The sequence below is a fragment of the Aptenodytes forsteri genome, unplaced genomic scaffold (genome assembly GCF_000699145.1).
Source record: "Aptenodytes forsteri isolate BGI_AS27 unplaced genomic scaffold, ASM69914v1 Scaffold96, whole genome shotgun sequence".
NCBI classification, from domain to species: domain Eukaryota; kingdom Metazoa; phylum Chordata; class Aves; order Sphenisciformes; family Spheniscidae; genus Aptenodytes; species Aptenodytes forsteri.
In genome coordinates, this window is record NW_008795029.1 from 7181934 (window position 1) to 7198023 (window position 16090).

General features: G+C 42.9%; 2 protein-coding genes across 2 annotated transcripts in view; both read right to left on the reverse strand.

The window, feature by feature from the left end:
* Positions 1-8860, reverse strand: part of SLC9A2 (solute carrier family 9 member A2) — a 56660-nt gene extending 47800 nt beyond the window's left edge. Inside the window, exon 1 of the mRNA XM_009276162.1 lies at positions 8731-8860. Coding sequence (XP_009274437.1) covers positions 8731-8860 — 130 coding nt within the window. The remainder of the gene's footprint in view (positions 1-8730) is intronic.
* A 360-nt stretch (positions 8861-9220) lies between these two features.
* SLC9A4 (solute carrier family 9 member A4) overlaps positions 9221-16090 on the reverse strand; it is a 37098-nt gene continuing 30228 nt past the window's right edge. Inside the window, 4 exon segments of the mRNA XM_019471215.1 lie at positions 9221-9296; positions 9298-9421; positions 13611-13698; positions 14475-14606. Coding sequence (XP_019326760.1) covers positions 9221-9296; positions 9298-9421; positions 13611-13698; positions 14475-14606 — 420 coding nt within the window.

A 16090-nucleotide genomic window follows, 5' to 3' on the forward strand; every position in this document is an offset into this window, starting at 1 on the left:
TGCTTCTGGAAAGTATACTAAAAATAAAACTTCTCAGGCTCTGGTGGAGACATTAACGAATTAAAATACCTGAACTGGGAAAACTCCCAGCTTTGTGATCATGGTCAGACCTGCCATAACACCAGACATAGAAGGAAAAAGATACCAATCTGCATTGCTGTGCCTCTTAGAAAAGCCAAAAAGTGTGGGTACCAATTGTTTACTGGGCAGCTTGGAAACATAAAATGACTTTAACAGTACGAAGCCCCGACCCTTATTTATGCTTCTGTTTAATACTGAGTAGTCCTCAGCAAAGGCACAAGTCTGAAAAAAATAAGGACATAATACCCTGATTTCCACAAGCTGCTTAGCTCTTAATGGAAGTTTTCTTACTGATTTCAGTAACTTTAATCATACAGGATCAATCCTTAAATGCTTGGCTTTACTGAGACTACTCCCTTGAAGTTAAGTATTAAGGTCCAGATCCTTGTGGGTATTTACGTGTTTAATTATTTTCCTGGATCAGAACTAGCCCATAAAGACACGTTCCAAATTCTTGGTCATAAAGGCATGACAGTTCCTAGATACTTCTCTCTGCCACAGGCAGCCCGCCAACTGGAAAGCTTCTTTGCCTCAAAACTTCAAGAATACCGTGTGTCAGGCTGGCATAGGGAACCAGTCACTAAATTCAGATCACGTAATACATACAGGCATGATGTTTTCCTTTGGTGATATAAACTCCTGGAACGCAGTATAGCACTTCAAAAAACCACATCTCCCCTAGTGTGTTATGTCCTCTATCTTCGTGCCAATAGTTTTTAATTCCACACTAAAAAAGGAACAAATTGTCTAAAAATCACTTATAAAAGGCGACTATCCTGATGAGGATTCTGACTGATAGTCGTTTTCATATGCAACCTGAAAGCCACTCTCTCTTTGCACAGTTTACTTTTGGTCCTATTTAATCCTAGCAGAGGATTTGAATGTGTCACCTTTCCTTTTTGGATCTATAAATACATTGCTTAATTCCATCAACAGAGGTCACTGCAGCTCTTTTCCTCTTTGGTGAAAGCATGCCTTTTCCAGCAGATAAAGCAGAATTAATGCTCTCATCTAGCAGAGTTTTAGCTTATCCATTAGAGACTGGTACAGGAAAATTTACACATAGTGGGAGGCTGGGGGAAAAAAACCCAAAACAATAAACAACAACAACAACATCAACAACAATAATAATAGAGAGAGCTCTCTTGAGCTTTGGAACCTAACCTAATTCATGCAAACTTGTTTGTAGTGATGCTTTGAGCTTTGTCGCTACATCTATCTTTCATTACCTAGAAACAAGACCTGTAAATCTGGTCTTGGCACCAGCTGTTATATCTGCGCTGCAGTGCTTGGTAAATCAGTATCAGGCATTTTTGCATTAGGGAAAAGTAAGAAAAAAGCTCCTGAAAGAGCACCTTCAAATTGCTAAGACTTAATTAACAAATTTGTCAGCAGTCATCACTTTCATTTGAATCTATGTTTGCATACTTATGAAAACGATGGGGAAAGATATTGGAATATTTATCATCAAGAGGAATTCAAGCCAAAGGTTCCATTTGAGCCAGCAGTAATGTGAGCCTTGCAATTTTCTATTGCTAAACCCATTACAGCAGATTGAGCCAAATACGCTTGCACGTAGGACAAGAGTCCTTTAAAAATAAACAGAATATAGGAGTTGTATACAGCGAGGCACTGTTAAAGAATATTTATATTACCTTTTTATGTGTACATGCAGAAATAGCTTAGTTTACTGAGGAGGAAAAGAAGATTCATCACAAAGCTAAAGCAGTCATAATGCCTAGCTTTGAAAAGATGCTTTTCATTCATAGGTGCCAAAATCGCTTAAAGGATGAGGACAGTGGAATTCCACTTCAGACCCAGTAAGCTGCGTTTAGATGTTCACCATGAAGGGGTCTACGTGTAGGGCAGGTGTCTGAGCTCCCGCTGGAGTCAGTGGAGTCTAAACTGCTCATCAGATCACTGCAAGGTAGCCATCCACATGTGTTCAGCTGATTTGAGCCATTGGCTGCCTTGGGCAGATCCCCACCGACTCCAGCCCCAGGGGTGCAGTCCAGATGCCATAGAGATGACCCAAGGGACCTCCCTGGCCTCAGGCTGCTGATCCAGGGAGCAAAGGGCTCCTGTGGCTCCTGTGCCAAATCTGGCAACTCAGATGGCTTGAGGCACCTGTGTATGACTTAGCCCTGAGTGTCTTTATCCCTATTGTACATGTGAGAAAACAGAGGCATAGGAAGCTGAAGAGATTTGTTCTAGGTCTAACACCTGTGCCAGACACCTATAGCCTCCTTTCCCCACCGGACCAAAACGGAGGATAAGCATCTTCCAAGAGTTTTCGTTGCAAGTTCCAAGGAAAAAGTGTATTTGCCATAGTATATTCACTTCTTACAAGCCCCTTAAATGTTACCAAGTTTTTGTAACTATGCAAAACATGCAGAACATATGTAGTTTTTTGAAAGGAACAACAGTGAATGTACTAGGGAAAAATGAGTGAAGAATTACATCTTTTTTACATTACATATATTTTATACATATATCTTAAATATGGCAAAATTTTATGATGTCTTTTAGGACACTGAGTGTTTGTGAACAGCAGGTCCTGATGCCTGGCTTGAAGCAGTGCACAAGTTTCTGTGCAGATTGTTCCTTTTTTGTGGTGAGAGCTGGAGAAACAGTTTCAGCCCGTTCTTTTGTTCCTTTCTGTAGGTTTCAGTCACCTGAAAGCCTAAGGGAAGTAAAGGTAGATGTCGGGTCAAGGGACCAGGGTCTCATGTTCAGTTCCTGGCACTGTTCCTGTGTTACGTGTACACACGGCTCATTTGCTTTGTGCAAGTTTCCCCACCTTTCACGTGGGGTTTTAACACTGGCATAATTCTCAGGATGCCCTGCCTCTGAACTGTCTGTGCCTTGTGTGCACACAGCACCTGGAAGACACTATGCACCATTGCAAGTATTATCAGTATTCATCATCATGTAATATTGAAGCTGAATATATTTGGGCAGGTGGCTTTCATTTATATATTGTTTTCTCACCCAGTGCAAGCTTCTGTGATGGGAAATTTGCCCTTAAAGAAAGGCATGAATAAAGCTAGCTGGAGGGCTATAGGTTTTATTCCAAGATATCTTAAAACAATAAGAGCCCTTTTATTTTGGCATTTGTGCATAGCTCATTATTTTCACCCCTTATCACTGCTGATAATACAGTAGAGCAAGGAGCAAATGGTGTTAGGCCCAGTACCAACTAATGAGCCTAAATTAATACCTGACATACACGCCAGCAAAAAAAGCAGTTTAACTTCAAGCTTCTTTTATGATAATTTTGTATTTGGCGGAATAAGTTACTGATGGGGAAGCACTGAGCAAGTGTCTAATGATCTGACCTGTGTTTGCATGTGTAAAAGTGATGTCGCAGATGACTAATACCAGTGCCCCCAGCTCGCTGTGGCTATTCTTGACAGATACTTCTTTTTTCCTAGCTTGCTCCCGCAAGGACAGTAGAAAAAAAGTCAGGGATGATGTTCAGTTTGGGTGTCTACTCCTGACCAGCTCTTCACTATTGGTGTGGCTTCAGTCTATCTTGCCAAAGAAAGAAAACTCTGAAAATCAGAGCTCGGCATTGTTTTCTTCAGTCCATGTCTCATTTTTTATGATTGAAAGGTAGTAGAAACTCAATTTTTTCCAGGAGGAAGGGTGGACTAGAAATAAACAAGAACCAATATTAACTTTTGAAATTTCACACCTGTGAAACCAAAGCAGGAAAGAAAAAGGAGTTTCACTTGCGATTAACATCGAGACAGATTCTCAGACGGAAATAAATTAGGCAATTTAGCTCAATAGATTTCCAGTCCTCTTAACTGGTTCAGAATATTACTCATGTTATCTTACACCTCTAATTTTAAGGTTCTTAAGTACAGTTAGTTTGGCAAAACAATAAACGTAATTGTCCTACCTAAAAAGCAAACAAAATATAAAGATAAGGTAATCTGTTTTTCCACTCCTAATGTTTGTGTTTTATCCATATACGTAGATAGAAAACTAGAAAAAGTACCTATGAAGAAAGGAAGCTTGGAAATATTTGTTGTATTTTCCAGAGTCTCCCACAAGCTTTTAAATAGTAGTTTCCATTCATACGTGACAATAAAACATGAGTTTTCAGGGTCTAATGGCTGCAGGAAAAACCTTGAAAGTGTCAGTTCTCAAAACCAACACACCAGCAAGAAAATAAGAATCATTTCACAATTATTTTCATCTTCTGTTACGTAAAAGTCAAGTTTCTCATCCATAGCAATTTGATGATTTCCCCTGCAGGTATCACTGGTCCTCCTTCTCTGACTACCTCGCTCGTAAATATGGATTAAGCCATCCTTCTCATGCTGAAGATGGGCACGGTTACTTCTTCTCTACCAGTCTCTGGAGCCTGAAACCTGACCTACTTTTCTGAATCTCATGTAACGTTCCGTAATTGCTCTAAACACATGTGAACTAACTTTTGTCTTTTAAGTTGGCCTACTTTCTTGGCTCACACGCACAGCAGTAAATCAGTCCATCTAGAGCTCCTGCCAGGGCGTTCGTTCTTTTCCAACTATTACAGCTTCTCCTCTCTGGCTTTGATAGACACACGCCTGCTCCACTCACTTGAGTTTCAAGCCTTGCTATCAGGCGAATTATCCCCCTGCTTCTGCGCTCCTTTGCTGATGTCCTCCCCTAGTGTGACACACAAACTGCTTTTAGGTCCTTCATAGCATCCTCCCCAGTCCTGCTCGCTGGCGTTATCACATAGCCAGCCTGTTGTTCCCCCGGGTGCCGTACAGACGGCAGCGGCAGCCCTGACTACGCAGTTGCAGACATTCCCGGTGGACGCCGTTCCCCCTGGAAGAGGGACCACGGCAATTTTCTTTCTTCTTTCAGTGCACTCTGTCAAATGGTATTTCTGGAGGTCACAGCTTGGGCGCTCCCTGCGCTAGCTGCTGTCATGTCCTGATTGCCGGCGCTCCCCTCGCTGCTGCGTCCTTGGCGGTAAGCTCTCTGAGGAAGAGATTCTCCTTTTACTACACGTTCCTACTTGCCTGGGATATTAGTTGAAGAGTAACAGCTGCAGCAAGAACAACAGGATCTAACAGTTAATCACACCGTGCAATACATATGAAAGTATTGCTGGTTGCTCACAACGTACTATTGACCTCGATAACTCCTTCCCTTTTTCTGCATATTGTGTTTTTTAGTATAGTAAAAGCATTATTAAAACTATTAAAATATTTTCCCATTATGACTGTAGTATAGTAAAAGCAACAATCCCCATTGTTGCTTTTACTATTAAAATATTTTCCCATTATGACTGTTCTTATTATTGTCTCATTTTTCTCATTGGTTAGCAAGTTCTGTTCAAGTGTATCTCCTATTTTCTCTACTGTCGAAGGTACAGGCTATTTATTATTACTCCTTCCTGAAACTCACCTGTCCTGCACTATCCTCCTGCCCCAAGGAAATAGTCTTAATTCCCCGAGTTCCTATTTCCTCTCTGGATTTTGCATAATAATTCTTCACCTTCTGGGCATGAGTTTCCTGTGCCAGTTCACCTTAAATCAGAGTACAATTTAAATTAAATTCTCCAGTAAATAACCCTGTACTAGTCTAAAAAAAAGGAGATCTTGAATTAACTTACCTTTGCAAATTATCAGTGCAAGTTTCCTGGGTGTGGCCCAGGTTAAGGAGTTTAAGAATACCCACACACATGAGGACTGAAATCCACCAGCAGTGGATTTAAAATCATGCCCTAAACCACTTCAGTTTTCTTTATGGACCAAGCTTGAGAGCCTATAGACACAGAGTAAGTTACTTGTAGTGAAACATTGCTGTAGTTATTGCTATTTAAAACATAAGCAATGCGCTTCTTTAAAGAGAAGTCTTTTGTCCACAAGTATGAAATACCCATGAAAACAAATAAACAGTGCAACTTTATATATTAGAGCATATTTTATACAGGCATCTGCAGCATTGCTTCTTGGCTAATGGCCAGCAAAACCATTAACAGCAACTAATGGCACAGAAGGAAATTTTCTTCCAGTCCTATTTTCTAATTGCTAGGAAAGAAAACTAAAAATAGACTTTACAAGTTTGGGGGCCAGACTGCAAGAGATGGTAGAGCTCTATTAACTTTGAGATGCTCTATGGCTTTACACTCTCTGAAGATCTGGCTCACTGATTTCGTCAGAGGAAAGATTAGGAATGAACCAAAAGAGGGAGATTTGACTCCAGCTATGCACTAGTTTTATTTGTATTTTAGAAAGACTTAATTATTTTTCTCTAGTTCTAATATAAACAGTCATTAGAAATTGAACACTTTGCTCCCTATTTACGATGGGTAATTATATAAATGCTCCACGACTTTTATAATATTTAATAAAGAATTTGGAAGTCAATTTTAAGCATGCCTTTCAAACATACCCTGACCAAATTGCATGGACTCCTTTTTTTCATGTTGTACGTCTAGTCCCTTTCCATGCCACTCCAGACATCCCATTAACCTTCCTCATCCCACACAGTTTGTATCTGTCCAGTTCCCCCAGACAACACGTTGATTAAATCTTCTTAAAGAGGAAACGCTGAATTTGCAGCTCACAGTAATTCCTGTTTAATCTCTCTCCTGTGCCTCCCTTTGAACATGAGACACTATCCCTTCTTCACCCTCCTCTCAGGTTTCCACTTTCCCTTCATCGCTGTCCTCAAGGATTGCCTCCAGTTCACATCACCCACCAGCCAGTTTTGGAGATCCTGCCCCCTCCCAACTCTGCGATGCAGAAGGAGGTCCCACACCTCTGTCACCCCACTCCACGCACCTATGTCAGCTCTGTGGCCTAAGGACCACGTCACATGGGCGCTGATTTTGCCCTCAATTAAATTTCGTATGGCAACTGGGTAGCTCACGGTACAATTTAAGACCTGATTTTGTACAATATAAAGTTTTCATTGAGATTTATGATACATCAGTATAACTTGCTAGAGGTTTGAGATCTGGCACAAGGCTTTTATTTAAAAATTACATGGAGCACTTCCTCTTTTGGTGGAGCTGGGTTTATTTGTTGATTTTCAGGTACAGAACTGTATTTCATTGCTTATTCAGTGTTGGTACAAAAGACAAATCCTACCCTCTTTTAATTACGACAAATTCAAAGACAAATCCTACCCTCTTTTAATTACGTGCCACTGCTTTCATAAAAGGAAGTTGTATAATTTCTCTGGCACAATGGCAAACAGAACTTAAGTTTCATAAAGCTTTGTACAATTTCAGTGCCAATGATTCATTATGACCTGCTAAACATAAAAGCTGCTAACATGAGAAAAGGGGGAAAAGGGCTTTTATTTTTTTCCTCTGGTGGCGTTTTTCAAATTTGTTAGTTTAGATGCTACCTGTCCTGAATCAGAAATCCACTATAAGAAATGTGAAGTCATAACTTATACTTAGAAGTTTTTTCTGGACCAGGACATACAAGCACTTAACAGTAAAATAAAAAAGAGAAACATAAAGGTGGCACTGCTCTCTCTTATTCTTACCTCTCTGACTCTTACAGTAGCATTTGCAGACCTTGAGTTGGGCAGCTAAGCAAGCTCTGAGTGGAGGAGAGAGAGGGAAATTTGAAGAAAGCATGACTGAACTTGCATTTCTCAGCTGTAGATTTGAGTTTAGCGCAGCTATAAGCGTGGGTTTATGGAGTTTTGGACTCAAATCATCCCTTTGGATAAAATCAGCTCACCTACAGTTTCAAGACACAGATGACAGTGGCAATGCTGCTTCCATTTTGCAGAAAAGAGCTCCATCAGAGGAACTAGGTATCTGGGATTTTAGACTATCCAAAATGACTCAAGACCACAGCTTCTCACTTCCCCTACCACTAGGGAGACCCACCGTTGAGACTGGAGCATGGGCGCACAGAGCCAGTTAGAAGGGAGCTCAGTAGGAAAGCTGGGAGGTCACAGGCTCCAGTGCATGTCCCCCTGGTTATTTCTGCTTTTTTTTTTTAGCAAATGCTATACAACATATAGGCAGACACCCTACAAAAAGCTGGGAGCAAAACACAGGGACCCTCTTTCATGCTAGCCAGCAGGCTGCAAAGTTAGGCTCCCTTTACCTTTTGTCCCAGTTTCTTGCTCCCTATCTGCAGTGCTGGTCCAGCTTCAGTGTGAAGAGTGGTCCACTGATCTGGGCACCCTCTGGCAAGGTGGGAGTGGGGAATGGAGGTTAGATGCTCTACGATGAAGCCTCCCACTTGCTGAACCACAAGAATATTGTGTACATTCTTGCCGTCCCACATTTGCAAATGAAAGGCATCCTGACAGCACTCCTGCCTGAAGGTTCCTCTCTGGATTTGTACATACCAGGATGCCTCCTTTATTCATCCAGAACAACTGTAGGTGGGTGATAGGTGTCTACAGGCTGAAACTGGTTGAAGTAGCAGGAGTTATGGACCATCACAGCAACTGACCTCAGGCACTTTTGCAGAGCAGAAACCTGAGATGCCAAGAGATTCCCAAGTGCTGAAAGCCTCCACTAATGAATCCTTTTGACTTAGGGATGCCTTTAGGCATCTTCAGTGACATTTAGGTGCCCTAAAAATGCCTTTCTTTTTTTAACTCTTTCCTGGAATATCTCAACTACTCTGAGGTAAAAAGCTCTAGACAGTTGGTTGAAGTTACCAATCTGGGCACTCATGTGTCTTTCGTGTTTCTTTCTTCTGGATTTAGGCCATAGTACAGAACAGAGGAAGGCAATATCAGCTTCCACCCATAGCATTGCATGTGCCCAACTATTCTCGTTTAAATCCATGTCCGAACCTCTACAAAGATCATGTTCCCCTCTTTCCTGCAGTGTTTTTTTCGAAAGAAAGCTTGATATAAACATAGAAGAATTTGAGTCTTCTCTGAGCCAGTAAGTACCTTGATACAGCACTTGAAAGTGATACAAGAACAAAGCGCACTGGTCCCAAAAGGAAAATTGTGGTTTGGTTCATATAAAACCTTTGTTATTTTTTCTGGAGCAGCGCACAAAGGGCCCTAGAGATTCAAACATTGCTTTTCTCTGCTCCTCATATGGCTAATGGCCTGGCTGGTGCCATCGTTTCTGTCTCTTCTTCTGACTCATACCCCTCTACTTCTCCCACAGTGAGTCGAGACTTTGGCCTTAGAGCTAGATTGTCTGCTCTGGTGAAACGACGCTGGCTGATTGCATTTCCTCTTCGACCTGACAGATTGGATGGGCCCTCTCGTCTACACAAGCGTGCCATTGGAATCAGCTCTTCCTGGCGGTGCTTTGCTTCGAGTGGACGTAGTCGGGGCTGGGGTCTGAACATTACCGGGAAGGCAGCATTAGAGACACTTCTGGGGTCATCTGAAGGAAAATGGATACAGAATTCATATTTTGAAGAAGAGAAAAGAGAAACACCATGGTATTGGCAAGGACAGTTAAAGGGTATTCAATACAATACAGCATTACGGTTTTAAACCCTGGAACTGAAGCATTTTAAATAATTGCTATAGAGTAAGAGAGCAGTCAAGAACTAAAAATAACCTTAAATTTTTATTTTCATCCCAAAGCTGATATTTAAAAGATTTATTGATCTTGTGTCTGCCCTGAAACGCTAGCGAATAAGCACATTCAGCTATCTTTTAGTGCCTCGCAGAGCTGCTCAATGCCTTCACAGGGCAAGAGTGCTCCTTTATGTAGCTTTCAATTTTTTACGAATTTCACAAATATACCTAGTACCATGGTTGAACTGGTACTAGGGTTGTGAAACCCACAGCAGAAGACAGAAATTGACCAAGGAGAAGACTCTAGTGCCATTGAAAATCAAGTTTACTAGTCACCTGTGATTAACAACTGGGAAGAAAACAGGTTCACCTGAAACCGGGAGTTTGACTCTAGGGCACTTTGATTACATTGGGTGTGTCAGACCTGCTCCTACCAGCTTTCTTTGCCACAAGTACACAATAAAAATTTGCCTGCAACAGGCCAATAACTGGCTTTCTCATTCTGTTGAGTTTACAGAACATACTTTTTTACTTTTCTTAAAGCCACTTGTAGTCTGACTATGCACTAGCAAATTAGTTAATTTAAGAAACGGCTCGTAACAAGTTAGAAGGTTTTGGGAGATAAACACAAAGGTCCATGAATAATAAAATTAGACTATATCCTGCTGCAGTTAAAGCAGATGTGTATTGGGTATAGTCACCCAGTCAAAATTTATCAAGTTATTGCAGCTTAATAACTATTAAAATATTTTAAGCTAATGTTTACTTCACAGTTGGCACAAAGTAAGAGCGCGTGCACCAGCACTCACCTCCACTGAACAGGGGCACAGATTTCTTTAACAGCAGAACCTGCTGTTAGGTTAGGCCATGTGGGTGTACCACACCATGAACAATAAAATAGGATAGGTATTCTCAGATTTGAAGGGCTTCTAATTAGCCCTTTGGGGGCATCACTGCTACAAAGTATGAATGATATATACCGTCACAGAAATCATGCATTTGTATGAGTGGCAGAAAGAGCTGATAGGTGGTCTAAGGATCTATTTGTGCTCATTTCTGACCTCTTAGTTACTAAACTTTCTGCACATGCTATGTATAAGAGCTAAACCAAGCTTGCTGGAGGATGCTTATTCCAGGAGGGCTTCCAGACATAGACGGAAGAGGTGGCATTTATCGCTGTAAATGCATATGTGCATATATGAGGTTGTCATTCTAATTTCCTACATACTGAGTATATGTCTTCTCAGTTCTCAAGTGCAATTCATCACATCCTAACACAGTTTATGAGAGGAGTTTAGGGCAGTTTTCCTCCTGCTGCAGCCATTTAAAGCGGTGTGAATAGCTGGGGGGGTGTGAATGGTGTGAATAGCCCCCAGAAAAGATGGGGCCAGAAGCTGGACCAAGAAGTCTAACTATTTGGATAGATCACAAGGCAGGGCTCAAATTCAGGCCTAGCTATTAATAAAAATGTACCTGCATTCACTGCCTCAGGATTTACTCCTCTCCCCACTGAAATAATGTGCCTGCTATACCAGGACTTGGTCCCCTGAAAGCGTCTGAAATGCTTTTAGGTCTGAGGCTGCTGTGTAGAACAGTTTGAGTCTTTTAGAAAGACACATATCCCCCACCATGATATTCTGACAAACAGAACAGAAAAGAATCAGCTGCATGAAAAAAGAAAAAATCCCCTTGAGTAACTCTGAATAGATCCTATGGGTTTCTGTTCTGCTGCCATCACGTGTGAGTGCCCAGCCCCACGGGGATGGTTTGCCTACACAGATCTCTTTTGCTTTCATCTCTTTCAGAGTAAAACAGAAAGGGAAGAAAGAAAATAATTTTGCACGTGCAGGAAACAAACTTTGTTGTCCATGTTTTTGATACAAAGATGAAGATTAAAAATATCGTTTCAATCGCTATAGCTAATTTTGCCAGAAATGAAAAGGAAATTTTCTAAGGAACCCAAATGCATTTCAGGTTCATATAAATGCATGCAGAAAGGAGTCACGGAGATTACAGATGGAGACAATGATGAACATTCAAGTGTCCTAAATTCCATGTGTTCTGTGACATGTCCTGCTATGTTTCTGTGGGCAATTCAGTGTTGCTCCATTCCTATCCTCTGTCTCCTTACTTAGAGTGTAAGTGAGGATGGGTCTGCATTTTACTGTGTACCTATGATAACCTGAGACTGGCTGATAACTTTATGCAGTAATACCGGTATTACTATAGAAATGGTCATAGAGAGCAAGCTGGGAAAAAGGGAGAAGAGACCAGCTGCTTTTGCCAGGATTTTTTGTTAGGTTATGTGATTAGAGACTCATCTCCACAAACACAGAGGAGCCCCAAGGCACAAGGGCAGGAGGGGGAGCCCCCAGTACCCCAGTCAGAGGGATGAGCCTGAGCCCCTGCCCTGATCCATGACAGGCATGATCAGCTCCGTGGGCAGGGTGAGACCCACCATGATGAGCCCACGGAGAGACTCTCCCCCGGGGCACCTCATAGAATGAGGTGTAGCAGGGTATGGCGCTTATTATTGGGATGTCTGGGGAGAGTATTTTGGGATCATACAGGACTTACGATGGGATGTTTAGGGCAGGAACCAAAGGCAGGGAAAGGAAGGGATCAGGGGAGGATCAGTTTGGGGAGGAACAAGTGCACGCAAATAGAGAAAAAAAGGGATAAAAAGGGCTGCTCGCATGTAAACAGGGGCTGGTCAGTACATGTGTCTGACAATGCCCTGTGCCTGATCAGCACAGTCTGTCCTGTCTTCTCATTAAACTCCACTTCTGACTGTTTTCCTGGGTGAGCAGCTCCCTATATTGTGTACTTGTGTGTGTGGAGGTCTGAGTCCCAGCAGTTGGAGGGACTGGGGTGCATGCATATTCTGTGGGTGCATATGTCAACACAAAATCACCAGCAATCACCAAGCCAGAGTAGCCATCGAGAAGGATAAGAGGCTTGGGAACCAACTGTTGGAGCAACCAACTGGGACAGACACTAGGGAGAGCAGGAGGTCTGTGAGTTCACTATTGGAGGGGGCAGGAGGTCCAGCCCAGTGACTGAAGAGACCATGGGGTCTGTGGTTGGCTGCTGGTAAGGCCATAATCTGGAGTAGGTACCAGAAAGACCTATTTGCACGTGTGTCCCTGTGTGTGAGGCAAGGGGAGACCAGAGGATCCAGGAGCCCACTATGGGGAAGACTGGGTGTCCAAGGCCAGCTACTGGAGGGATCTACAGTGCATGGGGTGGGGTGGAAGAGCATCTGTGCATGTGTGTGTGTGTGCGCGTGCATGTGTGTAGTTCTAAGTACCAGCAGCTGCCGTAGGGCTGTGTCCCCAGGGGCTCACATGCCCAGGTGCCACCAACTGGGGAGACAGAGTGTCCAGGGCCAGCTACTGGGCAGTGTGTGTCTAAGGCCAGCTACCAGGGAATTCAGATAGCAGGTATGTATATATAATTTTCCACTAACAGGCTGTCGTCCTGATCAGCCAGAGAGGGGACCAGGATGAGGCCGTTGGTGCTGTTTGCGTTTGTGCGAGCACTGTACCCTGTCTGTGCTGCTCTGTGTGTCCAGCTGTGTGTACGTGTACACTGAATTACGGTGGCGCGGGTGCCTGTTGGGAATCCCTGCTCAGCCTCGCTACCAGCAGGAGCTGGGGGTATGGAGCTGTGGCAGCCTCACCTCAACTGGGCCACGGGTTCAGCATCTCCTAACAATTTTGCATGTAATTGTGTCTGGGAACAGATAATTTGCTTTCTCAGGCTTACATGGATGCCCTCACAGCCAGGCCAAACTGCAGGAATCACAGGAATATTTGTGCAACAGGGAAAAAGAGAAAACTAGGCGTTGCTGGAACGAGATAGAAACTGCAGCAGTAATGACCATATAAACAACGTAGATTAAAAAGATAGGAGAGAAGGGTGTAGCTCATTTAAAGAGGCCAGGGACTTCCATGGGAGTATTCATTTAGTACTGTTAAATCTACTGAGCAACTGGCCAAGTTTCTTTCACTGCTGGAGTAGGATACAGAGTAAAGCACTTCCCTTACCTGTAAAAGTAACACGCCCGGCTTTTCGTCTAGTGGGCTGGCTGGGGCCCTGAGGCAAAGAGAGGTAGCGTACACCCATGGTGCTAGCCTGTGTATGGAGACAGAAATGTGTTCATTGCCCGCGATTGCCTCCGCAATTTGCACTTATTTGGTGGGATGGTAAAAAGGGATGGTTATATGCTTTTTCTGCTGTGCCTCTGCACCTTTACAGCCAAATTTAGAGAGGTGTGAATAAGATCAGTGCTTGGCTTGGATGGGTTCAACTCAATGTCAGCTCCAGTGAAAATGTCTGTGTCTGGCATAATAGCCCTAGGTTTTTTCTACAGTCAGTGGAAAGAAATATGTTCTTCTAAGAGTCACCTTTCCGATTTCAGGTGACAACTTTAAATAAAATTAATACACCCAGCAAGAACTTATTTCTCTTCCTTAACTGTGATTATCTCAGCTGTAAATGTCTATGCTATCCAATGCCTACATTCAGTCAGACAAATCTTACTCTTACTGATCGAGAGCCCAAACTGGCAGTGCAAGGTGTCAAGGGCTTTGCATCAGGCCTTTTGTGAATCCACAAATTCACACAGCTGTGGTTATACTGTTTTGCACATGCCAAAACAATGCAAGCTACATTATTTTACTACTTAGGGCCATAGTAGCTGATTTCTGACCAATGTATAGAGGTAGGACAAAAAACATTGCTGTCCACATGCTAAGTGAAGCTCTTTCTTCTTAGGTGCTGCGTGAGGACATTGGGGAAAGTATCCATTTTAATTATTGCAAAAAGCATATAAAAATGGGTGTCTCTTTCCTTACTTACAGGGAAGCAGAGGCATTTTTTACATGAATAGTAGTTTACATAACAGGTACCGGTCTACCCCAAGGTAAGCTGTTTCCCTTCCTGCAACTCTGCCTCAGGCTGTGCTGCCGACGGATGAGGATTTCTTGGGCTTGTTTCTCATTTGTGTTGGTAGGCAAGTTGTGTCGGCTGTATGTCGGTGCCTGAAACAGAAAATGCACCCAGTTGATTCTCTTTGCACTTGCAATGTTAATAACCTTGCGCAGTCTGGTTGATCACAGGGCCAAGGGGACACCTGCCCCGGCTTGGCCACCGACCCACCACAGCTCTCTGCTATCACATGGAAAAACACAGCCTCACACTAACCTCGCTCCTGCAGAGCAAGACGGGAGGAAGCATGAACATAGCTGTAAGTCTCAGACCTCAGGGACTACATTTTGATGCCATTTTTGATGGACTCATGCCTGTTCAAACTACCATAAAAATATACCCACCTACACAAGGCTGTTAACATCTCTGGGCTTGCCCTCCCTTTGTCAGCCCTCTTCTGATCACACAATTGGGAGCTACAGATCTGAGGCAGGTCCCAAGAGAGAGAGAGAGATGGTTAACCCACCACTGAGCCTCGGTACTAATATTACTGAACCAGGAGCAAGTTGCAGATGTGCCCCGGAACAGACGACTGTGTTAAGAAGAGTACATCTCCAGAATGAGATGCACAGCGGAGTTTCCTTTCCATACTTGGACAAACTACACCTTAACATTACCCTAAAACTGAGCATCTTTTAGGACAAGCTTTTTAATTTATTGCATATATCTTGTGAAATAAGGGAAACAATTATCTGCCTTAAAGAGAAAAATTCACTTAAGTTTATAAACCTTCTTAAAAAGCAGAATCTGATCTGAGTCTCACTTGCAAGGGTCTTTGTAAAGTTGGTCTGGTGAGCCAGAGCATTACCAGGCCTTCAGAGTTGAAAGTGAAGTATTAGAAGTGGCATTATTTTACTTCCAATCTTTCATTTCCAAAAGGACACAGTTCTCAATACCACATAGGAAGTGGCTGGCGCAAATAGTCATTACTGTAATTGATTTTGAAGAGAGAGAGTTCATTTCAGTAATCTAAGAGGCAGCCATATATGAAAACTGTTGCTGGTAAGATAAGACATTAATATCATAAGGATAATTGGCCACGGCAAATCAAACAATATTAGGAATGCATATCGTATTAGTAATGACACATTTAAATGAGCAGGGCCTAGCATTTTCTAGTGAATGTGTGTTACACAAGTTAGCCCCGTTTATCTGCATAATTTCAAGGTTACCGTACTATATCCTCTACCACTCATTGGTGTAGGACAGCACTCAGTTGTATGTTCTGGGCCCAAGACTGGATTAAGTAGGTATTATATGCTGGGATGCATCAGAATCAGTACAAATTTCTGCAAAACAAATCCCTGCTGAGGTATCATCACCCCCATTTTATGGGGGAAAAAAACCCCAAATGTGTAAAGTGAAGCTCCAGAGGAGGTGGATTTTTTTTTCCCCCCTTTCTCCTCCCGCGGCGAGGGTAAACTGTTGCTCCCACGCAGAGCCAGGATTTACCAGCCTGCCTCTCATCTGACTTCGGGCTACGCAATGTTTACCGCCACTGGTCCACCCACCTCCACAGGGGAGTTTCACCGCTGCC